The 16,542-nt window shown below is 38.2% G+C and overlaps 1 protein-coding gene across 4 annotated transcripts in view; it reads right to left on the bottom strand.

Annotated features, from left to right (window-relative positions):
* DNAJC13 (DnaJ heat shock protein family (Hsp40) member C13) overlaps nucleotides 1-16,542 on the bottom strand; it is a 56,597-nt gene that overhangs the window by 22,161 nt on the left and 17,894 nt on the right. For 3 of the 4 annotated variants that reach the window (XM_074840042.1, XM_074840045.1, XM_074840041.1), the window contains exons 14-33: nucleotides 16,237-16,344; nucleotides 15,521-15,676; nucleotides 14,699-14,755; nucleotides 13,249-13,370; nucleotides 11,976-12,051; nucleotides 10,859-10,954; nucleotides 10,564-10,707; nucleotides 9,390-9,404; nucleotides 8,819-8,901; nucleotides 7,463-7,616; nucleotides 5,167-5,270; nucleotides 4,933-5,092; nucleotides 3,844-3,906; nucleotides 3,417-3,518; nucleotides 3,170-3,274; nucleotides 2,591-2,793; nucleotides 2,076-2,160; nucleotides 1,436-1,590; nucleotides 461-506; nucleotides 89-243 (exon numbers count right to left, since the gene is read on the bottom strand). In XM_074840042.1, the coding sequence (XP_074696143.1) occupies nucleotides 89-243; nucleotides 461-506; nucleotides 1,436-1,590; nucleotides 2,076-2,160; nucleotides 2,591-2,793; nucleotides 3,170-3,274; nucleotides 3,417-3,518; nucleotides 3,844-3,906; nucleotides 4,933-5,092; nucleotides 5,167-5,270; nucleotides 7,463-7,616; nucleotides 8,819-8,901; nucleotides 9,390-9,404; nucleotides 10,564-10,707; nucleotides 10,859-10,954; nucleotides 11,976-12,051; nucleotides 13,249-13,370; nucleotides 14,699-14,755; nucleotides 15,521-15,676; nucleotides 16,237-16,344 (2,189 nt within the window). The remainder of the gene's footprint in view (nucleotides 1-88; nucleotides 244-460; nucleotides 507-1,435; nucleotides 1,591-2,075; nucleotides 2,161-2,590; nucleotides 2,794-3,169; nucleotides 3,275-3,416; nucleotides 3,519-3,843; nucleotides 3,907-4,932; nucleotides 5,093-5,166; nucleotides 5,271-7,462; nucleotides 7,617-8,818; nucleotides 8,902-9,389; nucleotides 9,405-10,563; nucleotides 10,708-10,858; nucleotides 10,955-11,975; nucleotides 12,052-13,248; nucleotides 13,371-14,698; nucleotides 14,756-15,520; nucleotides 15,677-16,236; nucleotides 16,345-16,542) is intronic. The other variant, XM_074840044.1, reaches the window with a different exon arrangement.

Raw genomic sequence — 16,542 nt, 5'->3', positions numbered from 1 at the left:
CAGCTTTCTCTAGAAATGTCAAAGACAAGACCTCTTCAGCATGAGATGTAGTTCGGATTTATTTGTCCCCCTGACAGAAAACAGTTACCTCATTTCATTGCTCCAAATTGCTTCTGGAGTGTCAAATTCTCCAAGGAATATCTCAGAAAATTTTTCTGGTTCATAGTTTTCTAAATAACACACCATTGCTTCAGGAAGAATATGTCCAAGTATACTTCTTTGAACTATATCTTGACCTTTTGTCTACAGAAGAGATAACATTGTCATCTCAAAGGTAATCTAAATTCAGTTTGTTAACCAACCTGAGATCTAAAACACCCTCCCCCTTTTACCTTATAGTTCTTAAATCCTAACTCTTGAGAACTCTGAAAAGAACAAGCACCAAGTATTGTTAAAACAACTATAGGTGGTCTGCAAAACTATTTGGAAACAGAGGTAGTTACTTTCACAATCTACTCACTTCTTCAGACTTGAAAGCTTGTTTTGTATGCGTATATTTCAAAAACCTAGAAGAGAAACAGCAGTTATTTTCTGTTTAATTGATATCTAAGGCACCCTTGAAAGATAAGCAGACCAACATAGTCCAGCTGGCAAGTCTCATACTCTTACTCCTTTATCTCAAAGTAAATGTAACAATTAAATGAATCTCTGTACAAAGTCCATCAAGTCCTTGGGAACACCACCAAGTTAGAAACTCCCGTGTCATATGTTCATTTCAGTCTGAAAGTCTTGTTCCTGAAAGCTTGTTTTCTCCACACAAAATAAAAATGAAGGTCATAGACACACAACCCTTCCCTACAAACCTCTCCCTGCACCATCAAATCACTGCAGGGATGAAATGAGATCATCTTACTCGAACTGCTGATAGTCCTGTTACACTAGAGTCATCATGTAAGCATGCAATCATTTCCCAATCCATTCTGCTATAGAAGAGACATAACTGGAGTTGTACAGTAGCTTTCTATGAACTATTGAATTTAGAGGAAGAGTACTAGTACTAGTAGCCACCTGCATCTGCAGTGCATCTGTATCAGTACAGACTTATCTAACTGCTCTAGATTTCAATACTAAAACAAGCTATTATATTTTTCCACCACCTTTGATAGCTGCTTACTATCAAAAACTACATTAGCATATCAACAGCCTATATTACTAGTCTTTAGTGTCTGCAATGATTTGTTCTTCTAAAATAAGCCATGCCTAGTTGTACTGTTAGAACTGTATGATCAGGCCTGCTCTTGTTCCCTCCCTGGCAGGGTCATAAGCAATTCACTTTTTTTAGTGACTGACTAGGCCACGTGGAGCCATATCTTCTACAGGGTGCTTGCTTGCAATCTCATGTTGGTTCTAGCAAGCCACACTCCCTGGAGCATTTAGAGCAGCAGTCCTGAGCATGACTGGTCAAGAGGTATTTTTAGCTAGTCTTTTTCCTCACCTTGCAATAGGAAGTACATTGGAACCCGTGTACATCATGATAAAGAAGAATACTCCACTCAGATAAAAACGAGGTAACTGAGGGTTATCTTGCATGACATGAAACAGCAATATAGCAACTTTTTCCACAAGGATAGGATCAAAAGTCAGTAATAGCTGAAATCAAACACAAGCATTTAAATTAGCTGCTTGAGTAGTGCAAGTCACCCAGTCAAAACTGAAGTTAACTAATTCAGTATTGACACAAGCCAGTAAACTTAAAAGAATTTCAATTAAAGAATACTCCAGCCCCAAAATAACAAGTTTGAATCACAGAATGTTTAAAGTTGGAAAGGACCTCTGAAGGTCATCTTGTCAAAACCCCCTGCTCAAAAGCAGAGTCACCTAGAGCTGGTTGCCAAGGACCATGTCCAGGTGGCTTTTCAGTATCTCCAAGGATGGAAATATTTATTAATGATATATTGGCTGAAACATGAAATTTGTAACACCACCCAGTAAAATAAACAACTACTTATCCAGAGAGCTGCAGGATGCTACAGATGCTATTTGATGTGTTTGGCCCACAAAGTATTCACACAAGGAAGATGGCAGAGCAAGTCAGACTTTTACTCATTTAGATACATTTTTGAGGAGTTGCTTACCTGAGTGATATGAGGAAGGCAAGTACTGTCTGACAACAGCCTTTTCACTCTAGGCAGAGGTCTTATAATAGCATTGTCTTGATCCCTAAACAAAAAAATTGAAGTGGCACAGCAGTAAGCACACATGTGCCTTTTCTCTTTCAAGAATTAACAACTTTAAGCCATAAGTATCAGGCTATTGAGATCATATTCAGTGTCATTATAAGTGTGGTTTGACGCATTAAAGCAGCTTTGTTTTCAAGTTAAACAAGAGTCTGCCTGCAAGAGTTAAGACTATGCTGCTGTGCATTAGAAATGCACATAGCTTGTGCATTCATTCTTGCAGTCCCTTTCACAATATTAGTATTGTCGCATTTACAAACTCCCCATTTGCCTGCAGAATTAATTACTACTATGTAAAAGGCTCTTTAATACAGTTCACTAATGTACTACTTGGTTTCTAAGAGCAGCTTTAAGACAGAATTTATGAGTCTGCCAGAGGAAGCCAACCACTTCTGCTGAAAATTAGTGTTTACCTGCTGGGAAAATATCCACACATTGTGATGAGCATGTTGAGTACAAGTGTGGCAAGGTCAGTCTCATTCAACACAGGCTGGCCGCTGGCAAGCAAGCACCACTTCAGCTGAGGGATGACCTGTAATGGTCGCCAGCCATCCATACCTTGAGCCCAGCAACGTGTTTTTGAAGTCAGCTTTCCACCGTTCCATAGTTCCTGCATCTATTGCAAGATTAGAGATTAATTTAATTGATTCTGCATTCAGAGCTACCTTTGCTCCTAACCATTCACACTCAAGACAAGCTTTTAACTGCTGTATGGCAGACTACTATAGTTGCATGAAATTCCAATGTATTTATAACTGTCAGGAAACATGAAGTAGAAATTGACAGATTAATGGAGGGATGGGCAGCCTTACCAAAAAGGCTGGGTTCTTGGCACAACATCAAATCTCTTATCAGGCTTTAATCCTTAAACAGTTACTTTGAGAATATAGTTTAGCATTGTTTACAGTTTTCCCCTCTCACTATTTGAAACACACCCAGCCACCAGGAGGGAAATAATTTGTCAAGTTTGAGAGTTTGAAGCTGACTGGTACCTCCTGAAAGCTGTAAGGACCACTCCTTTCTTTGTCAGCATTGCCAAAGTACCATTCTTTCTCGCTCTCCCTCTTCATATCAGGTGCCGCCTCAATCACATTGCTCTAGAAGTTGATGTTTATAAGAATAGCTTTAGCTTCAATGCAAGTATCACATTTCTACAGGAAATGTGAAAAGGACATCGCTTTTTTTTTTTTTTTTTTAAGAATTGCAACACATGAGTACTAAGAAACAAAGGCCACATACCTGCAGAGGGACTGTAGCTCTGCTTGTGTGAAGATGTGCCAGAGTAAGCAGATCTACAAGAATTCTAATGCCATTTGAATCCATAAGGTCCTTCACATTTTTCTGTTAATGGATGAACTGAGTTAACACAAGCATTTTCTAGATAAGAGTTGTTACAAGTACTGAACTGTTTTATTCAAGAAGTGACCATGAGAAAACTCAAATTGTTCTCTGAAGTGACTAGAATGGTAAAATCACCACAATATCTAGATGTTTCCTTCAGCTTTCTCACCAGTAAATAACTATTATATCCCAGAACACTGTATCATTGTTTTAGGACTTCAAGACTTGAATTTTTTTCTCAAGTTAATCCTGAAAGACTAGTTCAGACCATTTTATAAAGCTGAAAGACCAATAAACTACTGTTAAGTGTACATGTCCACCTTACCTTATTAAGGATCAGTTTGTTGAGAAACAGTATCAATCTGTCCCGTTCAAGCCTGTCAGTGCACTATTGCAGCAGAAGAGAACAAATTAGTATTTGATAGCACATATTAGAAGTTACCTTCAAAAGTCAATACACCTGCAAAGATCCATTTGCTTTTGTCATGCCCAGGATAAGACTGCAGAGTTAAGTGTCCTGTTTCATGCACACCTAATAAATGTAGCTTTCTGCCACTGAGGAGGAAAGGTCTTGTTGCCCTCCATCCCCTTCATTGCTCTGGGTCTGATACCCAAACCCACTTTTCTGCTAAGTCTATTGTTCCAAAGGGACAGTGTTTGGATTCCCCAGTGAGCCAGTTAACACACATACAAGGGGAAAAAAGAGCATGCTTTCAACCAGGGGAGAAAAATGGGTCTTTGATGTTACATCTCTGATGAGATCATGAAGACTCAAGGCAAAACAACAAGAGACTGCACTGGTTCAGTTCCACTTACAACAGCCATATCTAAAACCTATACTGATGTTAGCAAAAAACCCTGTCTTCAGACTGCACAAAAATGTATTTTTTGCAAGCTGTATCAGTTGGCAGACATAAGTTAACAGACATTTAATAGGCAAAGCAGTTACCACTAAAAATCTAATCCATCCCATATGCCCATCTAAGGCTGCCATTTCATTAGGTCTGGGACTGTTCCTACTACTCTTGAAATCAGTGTTTAAAATAATGTGACATGGAACAAGGTTCTCCTCTTAAAACGCTTTATGCTGCATTTTTTAAAATGCAAGCACAAGGTTAGTGTCACACAAAGTTCCTTCACACTATTTCTGTACAGGCTGAAAACCTGTTAAGGCGGACATACAGAGACTAGTTTGAAATACTTTTATGATCAGCAGTTTTTTTTGTGAAACTTCAGCTGAATCAAGGGGAGATACCAGGAACACTTGGTGACAGCATGGAAAAGAGTATTCATGCTGCAGCTTCATGTTCTGTAAAACCAAAACTCAGGTTTCACAGCAACTTGAAGGATCCAAACATATGTTGGACTAGCTGTATGTTAACTACTATATCAAGTAATTTTAAATAATTCTTACCCTTTCTAACATCCCAACAATGTACTTAGTATCAGAAAATGGTCCTATTTCTTCATGACATCTTCCATAAACAATAGCCAATGCTTGCAGACATAAGCATTTCATATTCACTTTTGGGGTAAGCAAGAAGCGATGGTAGAGTTCATTGAAGAATTCATATCTAAGAGAGAGATGAGATTTTAGCAAAGAAAACAGAGACCCTAGGAATGAGATAGGATTTCAATAATGTCTCACGATTTTTTGATTGCTCCACTTGCTTCAGTTTCATCTTCTTCCAGTAGCAATCTTAGATAGTAATCCCCTATCTTTATTTCCTCAGAAAGGCACTCATATTTTACCTGCAACACAGAACAAGTTACTTAAAAGTAAATATTGTTTCTCCTTCATTAAGGTTTTGCTTGCACAACAATACTGTACTTGCTTGTATCCATAAACTAAACAAGGTTAGCAACCCCTCCTACAGTCTGAGAAAGACTGAAATCTTCACGTTTGCTGTTAAAGAAACACACATCTACAAAATATATGCCATAACCTATTGTTGCTCCACAGAACAAATGACGTTTCTCATCTTATTGAAATCCCAGCTTCCAGGCTTTAAGTAACTTGTTTCTAATATCAGCTGGTTTTATTAACTAAACTTGGACAATACATGATGTATTCAGTGACTCAAACTTTAATAAGTAGTTATTCCATTGCAAGACATTTCATTCAATGTTACAAGAAGTATAAAACACAAGCATGACTTAATTACTAGTTGTACTTGCTATTATGCTGGGTAATAAAAGGCTAGAGGCATTAGTATACATACAAGACAGCTGAAGTGAAATTTCACAATGAGAGCCATCATTAACTTCAGAGCAACTACATTAAATTTAACCATATCCCTCAACACTCAGTGGTTTTAAGCATTTGGCAAGCACCTTGTTTAGAGGTACCTCTAACATACCACAAAAACCACTCTGCAGTGGTTTTTCTTATCTACAGTTTGCAGACCTCTATCATGAGGCCACATAAAGTAATCTATAGATTTGACCACAGCACACGATACAAAGGCATCCCGCTAACTAGGATACTTCTGGAGCAAACTCAAACCACCATTCCCCTCGGCAAAGCAAAAGGTTCCAAAGCTGACAGAGAAGCCTTTGTCACCACTACATAGTTAGTTCAAATACTTACAGCATAGCCTGAAAAAGTATTTATTTCAAATATTTCAAAGCAAATCTCTGAGACAGCAGCTGTTCAAAGATCATGTTACAGAAGCCCCCTCAAGCCAGTCCCAAAGCATCCTGGGCTGTAACTACAACAATGCTAATGATACATTCCAGTAGCATAAGCCACGTAGGAACAGAAAGTACAGGTGGGAAGCCTGTATTACTAAATTTCAAATTTGTACTTTTGGTTCTGCCCCAGTTAGCACTTTAAAGTACAGAGATAGAGTTGGGATAGCAGACACTGTGGCACCCAGAAGTCCTGTATTTGACCCATATCTAAAGAAAATTTTGAAAGCTAAATGCCCATGCAAAAAATACCAAACCCAAACTTAGCTATTTACTGTATCAAGGTAAGGAGTAATCTGTGGCTGTGTGATAGGGATAAAGTACATACATAAAATAGTTCTTTCTCCTAAAGCATTAGCCTGATGTCTTGCAATTCTTTCTGATTTGCCAGAGTAGTCAACTTAGAATTCCTCAAAAGCAGCAGCTTACTTCTGTTTCATTAGTAGTCCTCTGCTCAAATTTCAAGTAGAAATCTGTACTGTGACAAGGATGGCATTGGGAATAACTAAGAATATCTTACGGTTGAATTCAAGCATGGCCTTGGTTTGCTTTAGCATTACACATTAATTAAAACGGTGTAGAACTGTAACAGTACTAGAGATAAGAGTAGAGTACAGGAATTGTTTATTGGCACATTACTTGAAAACATCTTGCAAGTTGTTTTGAGAAAACCAGTTAGGACCATACCAATTGCTTTGCAGAAGCTTGAAAGGCTATTTTGACTGTAGGTACTGCTGTTCCTAGAATGTGAAAACAGTACCCTCAATCTATAATTTTGAGAGCAGCATGGTTTTAGCCACATAACCTATTCATGGTTTGGCAACCCAGCATTTAACAGCCTTAGGATCACTAAGACATGATGAAAATAAAAACAAGGAACTTGCTATCAGGAAGAAATGACTTGTGAAACTACCCAAAAGAAGTCTGATGGAGCACATTCAAGAACAATGACTTATCTTGACAACAATGTAACACCACCTCTTTTCCTCTTAATGTAAGAATACTTCAAGGGTTCTGATCATCTTTAGTGTCACTTGTCAGCCTGAAGAAGTTTCAGGTTTGCAGAGTGGCACTGGACAATAATGCCTGTTCAGAGCCTCAAGCTTTAGCAGTTTATTCCGTAATCCCAAAAGAATTCTAGCTTGCAGTCAGGGATTGTCAACACAAGACCCTCTCATGTAGTTAGAGACAGAAAAGTGACATTTTAAGTAGACATTTTACATATGCAGTTTCATCTACAGTGGGCCATTTACCTCAAACTCCTGATGGTTCCATGAGATAACATTAGCACTACCAAGTTCTCTGTCAATATTAAAAGCTCTCATCTCAGACTCAAGAGTATCTCTCAGTTCTTCCCGTGTTTTGAAGTTCCAAATCAAGTTTGATCTAGCATGATCCTGAAGAAATCTAAGGAAAAAGGTTACATAGTTTAAAGCCCTCAAAACATTATCTGAAAGGCAGACAAGACTCAGCTGGCAAACTAGAGAAGATTAGCATTAGAGGACCTTAATTAGAAGGCACTGAGTATTGGTCTTTAGTTTGTTACAGTAGTTATGGTTGTTCACTTGTGTAGTGTTTTCATAGTCAGGGAGGTCAGCCTAGACTAAAACATGCCTGTTGTCATCCCTTTTGGCTCAATTCGTTATCTGCATATAGTTGATGACCAGGAGACATGCAAGCTATTCATCATATCTGCCAGTATATGGGTTACAAGTGAACAATAATCCAGGGCAGCAGACATGCACATATTGAGTGTATGTTTTAAACAAAAAAGTAGTTCATGCAGGAAAACAGAAGTTGATGTCTCAAGTGTCACAAGACAGTCAGTGGACATTCTTCAGTGGCAGTTACAAAACAGCCTTTGGATCCAGAGACTGGCCGAGAGCAGCACTTTAATACTCAAAGTTTAGGAGCATGCAAGTCTTCCTTTCACACAACACTTGTGCAGAACAGACTATATAGTTGACCTTTAGAAACATTAAGCACGGAATCAAACCATTAAGTTTAGAGTTTTGCAAAGCTTGCTTTCACAGAGTTTGTTCAATGGTCAGGCTTTATTAGTCCATTGAACATAATCCCCCTAGCCAAAGTAAAGTGATAATATCTTTTTCAGATTGTAAGAACTCACAGGTAAGCAAGCTATATTTAGGACCTCTGGCACTATTTGAAATCCAGTATCCATGAGTTTTCTCTTTGCCTGCCTTAAGCTCATTTTTATTCCAATTCAAGTTAAAACATGTTGAGTAACTTACAGGTTGATGCACCAACATACTGCAATGATTTTCAGTACTACTTTGCTTAGCCTTTAACATCATGTAGATCTGTACCTGCAGTTCATTATTCACTCTTCATTTTGATTCAAGGGGAAAAAAAGGATGTAGTTTGATAACATTTGAGAAGTTTTCCAAATTCCCCCTTTCCTAAACACAAGCTAAATCCATAAGTACACCTGAGGATTTAATTTTTCATAAGTTCCTGCTACAAAGCTCTTGCACTATTTCAAGGCAGGAAGAAACTGGAATCAAGCCACAGCAACTCAGAAGATATTAACAAAAATATCCAGCCAGGTAATAACTTGTGAGACCACCATACTAATCTCAGTATTTTACCTGTAATAGAAGAGATCCCAGTTTGCTTCTATTTTTATTCTTTGGCGTCGTTTCCTTAATATCACTGGCTTTTGAATAATGTTCTGCAAAAGAGCCAAGTTTAAGTTAGTAAAAACAGATACTATGCATTTTGCCCTTTTAAAATAAAAAACTGCTGTTTTTTTACTCCTTCAAAAGCCACACTAAGTTAAGCCTCATTAATAAGGTTTTCTTTTCTAGAAAGTAGTAGCAGACTTTCACAAGTGTTATTTACACCAAGTTAAATTACATCAGAGAAACTTTCAGCTGTTTAACAAGCCATTTAGAAGCAAGTTATCCCTGAGAAAAGCTTAGTTCCCATCACCATAAGCACACATCAGCTCCAAAGCTGATGGAGAGGGAAACCCATAACAAGAATGTTTTGCTCTTGAAAGGGAGTAACTAGAGCAAGTCACAAACCTGACTTGGCCACTGAAAGGTTCCCTGGTTTGATCAAGCATGAAATCAATGCTATACTCTACATGAGGTACCACATGCAAGCAGAAGTCTGAGCAACATAATTCACACAAGTGGCAGAGATATACAGACTCACCATATTGTTTCTGTCCTGATTGTGATGGAAAGTTGGAAGAAAAAGAAAAGGTACATTTAACAAGCCACTGAAGTAATTGAAAGTGGTAATACCAAACTTGCTACCATCTTTTCCAAGTTATACTTGCATACACTTACTGTGAAATTAAACAGCTCAGAACTCCAGACAGAAAAATTGTTTAAACTCAGTATCTACACAAGATGTTTGAAGGGCAATTTGCCCTTCCACCACTGTTTTCCACATTTCTCCATTAATACTGTTTTGAACCTAGTTCACCATTATTCCAGAAATACGACCTGTCAAAATTCTGCACCACAGTCTACATCAAATTTGAGCTAGGTTTTACCAAGTTAAGGTCTTCCCAAAAATCAAAGCTTATTGTTACATCAGATCAAGTACAAAGGCATTTTTAATACTCTGCATTGCATCTCTCTTTTCACCCTTCCTTTCATATGTAATAGTTTTATTTCCAGAATGCATAAAAACAAGCTTAGTCAGGAGACTACAAAAAGTTAAGGGAAACACCTCATAATTCGGAGAGCATCATACAGAACGTGACAAAATTAAAGGAGAAAGGAGACTAATACTAAGAACTCAAGCAGTGCTTAAGCTATCGTCTTATAATATCAGACCAAAACAGTTGCTTATCTTTTCAATTTTAACTGTGGTTTTATGTATAGTTTTATGTTGCAACTTAAGTGCTGAGATACCTATACTGAAGGTAATACTAAGCTTCTTCAAGCAGATTCCATAACTAAAATACCACTAGCATAGTACATCATTTTGGATGCAAACAATAGTCATAGTTTACTGCAAATGTAGGTTAAAAACTGGTTTTCAAGAAATTTCCTATTACCTTGTATAATTAATTATCTTGGAAGAAATGCACATAAGCTGTAGTCCACTTTGATAAGGTTGGCTAAAGCAGGAACAAACTAAAACTTAATACTTATATTGAAGGAATCCATTTGCCTGCTTTACATTCTCCCTGGAATCCATTTCTAACCCAAGACAGAGTAGTAAGAGGCAGAGAATTTGTTAGAAGCAGAACTAGGAAGCTTATCACATTCCTGCACTTCTACTACTGTCAAACTCCCCTCTGATTTCATGGAGTTGTACGTGTTCCTCTCTACACTTCGTTGAGTTGCTGTAACAAAGAGTTTCAAACACTTACCTCTTTCTGAGCTATTCCCATTCTATCTCTCCAGTGCATTAAGACTAGATCCACCTTCTCTTTGGCAAATTTTTCAACTTCCTTCGCAGCTTTTCCAGCCAGTCTCTGCCACTCTGGCACTTTATTAAACTTGCCATACTGATCCTGCAGAATAAATCTTATTAGTTATTTGCAGTTGTAGGCCTATACACATGTTTGATGTAGGTCAATGCAACAGTCAAGTGTCTGTATTAGAAAAGTCACTAAGACTGTACATCTATATGATGGAAGAGGTAAGACAGCTACATTTACTTACAGTTGCAATTTTTAAGTTATCTCTAACATGCATCCTATCCGCATCTTTTTCAGGAACAGGATCAGCGCTATCAAGGTATGCCAGCAAACCTGGTGGCTAAAAACATTTAAAACCAGTATAAACACACACGGCTAATGGAACAGAAACTATCCCATTAGATAACAAGATCATTTCTTTAAATTAGATTTCAAAACAGAATTTATATTCTACACTGAAGCAGGTATGTAAAGCTACAGCAGTTTTCATTTTTATTAGTGAAATGCCATCATCCTCAACAGAACCATTCAATAGAGGCACATATTTAGCTGCCGTACAGCAGAGCTCTTGCCCATATCCCATTTCTTAAAGGAACACTTAATAAAGCTAAGGACTGCAGGAAGAAAAGAGTTGATCCCACAGCTATATTGAGGGGAATGAACACTGTAACACTGGAATCCATCCATATCCTCTGATAAGGACTGAATGTTGCGTGTGACATGAGATGAGATAGTCTAATTTGACTAAGTCTCCCAGAAGACAGTGACCAAGATTAGGACAGTTTGCTCTGCCAAAAATGAAGGAACTGCTATTTTGAATTTAAAATTAGGTATTTTTCAAGATTTAATAGTTCCTTACAACACTGTTCTTTGAACTAGTTTCACCGAATTAACTTAAGCAAGAACCTTTCAGGAGGCTGTAAGGGTGAAAGAACATAGAACTATCAGCCAATACATAAATTTAACTATGTTAAAAGCAAAGTTGGACAGGCATGAAAGCATAGACAGAACTGTTGGCTTAATTTCTTACTGGCACTAAGCATTAGAGACTATATTTACTAAGCCTCCCACATTTTTGTCCTTTAAATAAGGAAAAGCACACCTTATATTTAAGTTTTGTGTCATACACCATTTTTAAAAGTGGCAGGAAAAGTAACAGAAAACTTTAAGAACCCAAGATGTTTTGTACCAGTCGTCAATATCCTTTAAATAGCAGATGCCAGACTGCTGATCTCCCAGTCTAGACTTCCCCCTTGGAGGGGAAAGGGCGTATGTTTACTCTATAGACTATCACAAGTTTTCTAATACTGCAGGCTCTCAGATTTGATTCTTTCCCTACTCCATATCCCATTTTTACTCACCAAAATACGTTTCAACAAGTTCATAGCAGTTTTGTTCTCAGCTGTCCAGAGGCCAACCAAATGTCTACTTAACTGCCTGAAAAAGCCATTGAAATTAACAAACTGCAAGTTAGTATTTTTAAACAGATTTTTTTAAGCCACTAAACTGACACCCTTACCATGCTGGTGAAATGAAGATGAGCAAGAGCTTCGTGCTCTTGAATGAGTAAGAGCACAAAGCATTATATTGTTCCAGTTCAAGTATATGCTTAGCATGCTTTAAAGTGTTGCCTTTAAGAAGTTCCAGTGAAGTTAGTGGAACAGTAGCAGCACATGCTTTTTGATCTAGACCTCAAAAGAACACTTGAGCAATAGAGCAGAAACTAATCATCTAATAACCAAGTGTAAGTTTATTCAGTCAGTCTTAAGTTACAGTTAAAGTTAAGAGTCTAGAAGCCATTAAGAACTGTTAACTGCTCTACTTGAAGCTCTTAATACCAGTTACTGGCTAGGAAAGCCTTTCTGGGAGCCTGCCATCTATGCCAACTGACACTTTCTGCCAAATTTGTCACTAGGGTTCTACAGCACTGAAGCATTGCTTACAAACATGTCATTAGTAGCTCCAAACAGAACTGGTAAGACAGAAGGTTTCATACCAGCTCTCTCCTGGATGACATACAGTGGCAACAAGTTCCACTTGTCACTACATTGCTTAGCAGCTCTTTAAGCATTCAGGAACATGCAGCTAAAACTTCCATAATCTTGTATTTGGGTGGAAATAATTGATTATCACTCATTCTTCCCAGCACACCCTCAGGCCTAGTCTCAGAACTCACAAGTTCTACTGATCGCTGAATTCAGTGAATGATTTCTGTATGAGGAGACCTCTCTCTCAGATGGGGCAGGTTACCCTAACTGCATGCAAGATACGAGATGTGCACACCGGAATTCATACAGTTATATAATATAAGTTGAACCTTTTTACAAGTTCCAGACATTCCACTTGCCTTTACTTTCCCTGAATGTTTTCAGGGAAAAAAAAAAAAAAAAAAATAAAAACATGGGCCTTTAATGAGTGACCAACCCAAGTCCCATTTTGGAAAAAAAACAAAAAATCAAAGGTTTAAGTGGCTGCAGTCTCAGCTGAAACTTGCTCTACTTAAACACAGCAGCTGCTAAAGAAAGTATTCTCCTAAAGAACTGCAAGTTTTCTTCCCTGACATCCCAATGTTTCTAGTGTTAGCTAGGCCATTACTTAGACTTTAACATAATATACCAAGTGAGACTGACATACCTATTTGTAAGCATCCTCTGATCTGTGCTTATTGTAAACATAGCAGTGTGCAAGTGACGAGGTAAGGCACCTTCACTGAGGGCAAGATCTTGCATTTTGGTAGCAATCTCTTTGTCTCCTTCCTTTGGAAACAGGGCAAGATGATTACTAAAGAAGAAATCTTAGTTAAGCTGCTTTTATCTTAGTCTACAGTTCCAAGGCCTTCTTGACCATCAATTATATTGTCATTTAATATCCAAAAACCAGAAGCTATAGTATGATGGGCTTTAAGTGCAAGTTCTCAATAGCAACTGATCAAAGTTGTAGTAAAGCCACAGCCCAGATAATTGGTAGTTGTATCTATGAGAAAAGTGACACATGGAGTAAGATGCACGTCTCCCATCATAGACCAGGAGGTTGGTAGTACACTTACAAGTACCCTTTCCACACTGCAATGGCAAATTAGGGTTAACCAAAGAATGACAGCTGCAGGTAATTGTTTGTTGCTTGACTTTGGTCAACAGTAACCATTTAAGAATAACTGGTGCTGTTTGGTTTAGGCAGCCACATGGCTAAGACTGTCACTCTGTCGAGATACATTAGTTGCAATGAATAATTAAGAAAAAGTTTTCACTGTATTTTTACTTGCCACTATAGTGGCACTGTAGTTCCCACTGTAGTTCAAATGACAGGAGTTGTAATAACATTAGCTAAAAGTTGCTATGCTGTTTATCAGGTATATCAATGGAAACTTGCAGTTTACAATACCTCTATTTCAAGTGTTCATTCACTTCCATTTCAAGAAAGTACTAGATGCATTTCAGATGCATAAGCCATTGTGATACAATGAGGCACCAACTTAAGCCCTGAATTTCAACACAGGAAGTGTCGAGAGTCAGTTAGCAAGGTCACCCCACAAAAAATCATGAGCAGCCCTTGAGAAGTATGGGCATGGCCCATACATCATGTGGTATGGAAACTAACAAAGCCAAATCATCTTTTGTTGAAACAGAAAGAGCAAGAACAGAGGCTGACATCACTAGTCTGCTCTGGAACACTACTGCCTGCTAATCCCAGTCCCATTCCATCTGGCAATGCATCCCAGGAAATATGGCCTCTCCTCCTTGAGAGACCCTCTTCAACATGCAGAAGTCTGGTGGCTCTGAGGTATGTGACTGAGCTACATACAACATTAACAGCCAAATCCTGACTGCAGTATGAAAACATGCAAGGCACTACCTATTGTCCCAACTCACATGCTTTCTGAACCCCCAAGTGTAAGATAAAGCAAGTTGCTGTATTAAACCACTCACAGTTAAGCAGGTGTTCTGTTCCTCACCTCCCCCCACCCCCCCCAGGAGAAGCTAATATTATTAGCTAATATATACAACATAACTTCTATTGGTAAGCAATTGCACTTCCAAACAGACAATACATATGCTATCCCAGGTAACATGGATAAAAATCTCACCTCTATTATTGCCTTCATTACCAAACCTGCTCCTTTCACAATTGCCATGGAAGGGTGCTAAAGCGGAACATTGACAGAATAATTATCAAAGTGCAAAATTTGAAGATTAGACCATCTGTGATTCAATCTCCTTAACTCATCTACATGGCTGTTCTACCTCTAGTTCTGGGCAAAAGTTAGTATTTCAGTTTTGTGAAAGCTAGCCCCAGGAACAGTTCCTACCCTATGCCTTTAAATAAGAATCTCTCATGCAACTGTCCGATGGTGGTGTTGGCACTGAACAGCAGTATATACCAAAGAAGCTGGAATAATGCTGGGGAAACAGTCTGACACAAGCACACACTAACCAATACGCAGAAGACTGTACTGTTTTTACAGAAAGAAATCATCGACATTGTAGCTAAAAATCCAAGACTTCTTACAGGTCTGCTACTGAAGAGGATGTTACTCTTTTGTAACTCTTAACTCTCATTCACTGAGAGAGAAACAAAAGAAGTGGTAGATTTTCTGAAGAGAGGAAGATCCATGCATCTGCTGAATCTAGCTTAATATTTAACTGGTGTTTTAAAGTGTTTCTAGAAACAAGTCTTAGGCCATCTATTCTACAATGATTTGGCATATCATTCACTATAGAATAACCACCTCAACCTTATATCTGAAGGTAAAGCAATTGGTCACTAAACTCACCAAGGTAGAAAAGGTTTAGGCACATTAACTAGCTGAACTGTAGACAAATTTGTCTTTCAGAAGAACAACAAAAAGTTCATGTTCACTGACTACTTAAGGCCTCTAATAATAAAAAAAAAAATTATGAAGTTTTACCTGAAAGAGCTTAAATAGTGTTCTTCCATTAGATGCCACCATTTCCAACAACATGTCAAACTGCTGCCCCTCAGTAGTCTCACTATATGGAGCACATAGGGCAAATGTCAGGAAGTCCAGAAGCGAACTAATTACTAGGGCACCTGTCCCATGATCCTGAAATTAGGAAGACAGGTATGTAATACAGATACAGTGTTGTTCCCCTGCCCAAGAGTATTCATGCAAGTTTTATTCAGTATTCATGATGCTGAAGGTGTTCTTCTGTGCCATACCATGAAATAGTCTGCAAACAAAAATTACAGGTTTAAAATATGCCCATTACTCTGACCATGGCAATAATTTGGTAAAGTATTGGCTCCTAGAACGTATCAGACACTCATGACCTCATGTACTGATATGCTGCAAGTTACTTTTTCTAGTTTTAATCCCCTAAACACCAGTTTACACTATTCTTTTAGTTAAAAGGAACACCCACTTGCCATATTAAACATGGAAACATTTGTTCCACGACACAACTCAAGTTCTGCAGTACAGATACATTGTAACCTGTCAAGATCCAAACCTATTTAGAACAAGCTTCAGTGCCAGCCCTAGCTGTTCTTTCTGCACTTCTACTACACGTACAAATACATTCAAAGATATATCCAAGTACAACAGTATTTTCACAGCAGTTAGGAAAGGCACTTAAAGCTATCCATTCCCAAAATTTGACTTACCACATGGGAATTGAATTTGTCTAGTAGGTTTTCTAGAAACTTCTTGGAAGAAAGAAGGGAAGCTTTGTTCAGCTGCTCCTGCCTCAAGTCATAGTCATCATGCATGGGCTATAAAAAAAAAGTATTCACTATGCAGTCACATTTCAACCCTCAGTTCTTAACAACCGTAGTCTGAAAGCCACACTCTGAACCCATAAAAAGCATATCCTACTTCAAGTTCAACTTCAGCACGAAATCACTGTACAACAAGTTATTTCATGTTTTGAGCATGCTGTAAGTTGGAGGGCAGTCCCTATTTCTACATCT

The sequence above is a fragment of the Strix aluco genome, chromosome 1 (assembly GCF_031877795.1).
Source record: "Strix aluco isolate bStrAlu1 chromosome 1, bStrAlu1.hap1, whole genome shotgun sequence".
Taxonomy (NCBI): Eukaryota; Metazoa; Chordata; class Aves; order Strigiformes; family Strigidae; genus Strix; species Strix aluco.
This window is presented reverse-complemented; position numbering and strand designations above follow the sequence as displayed.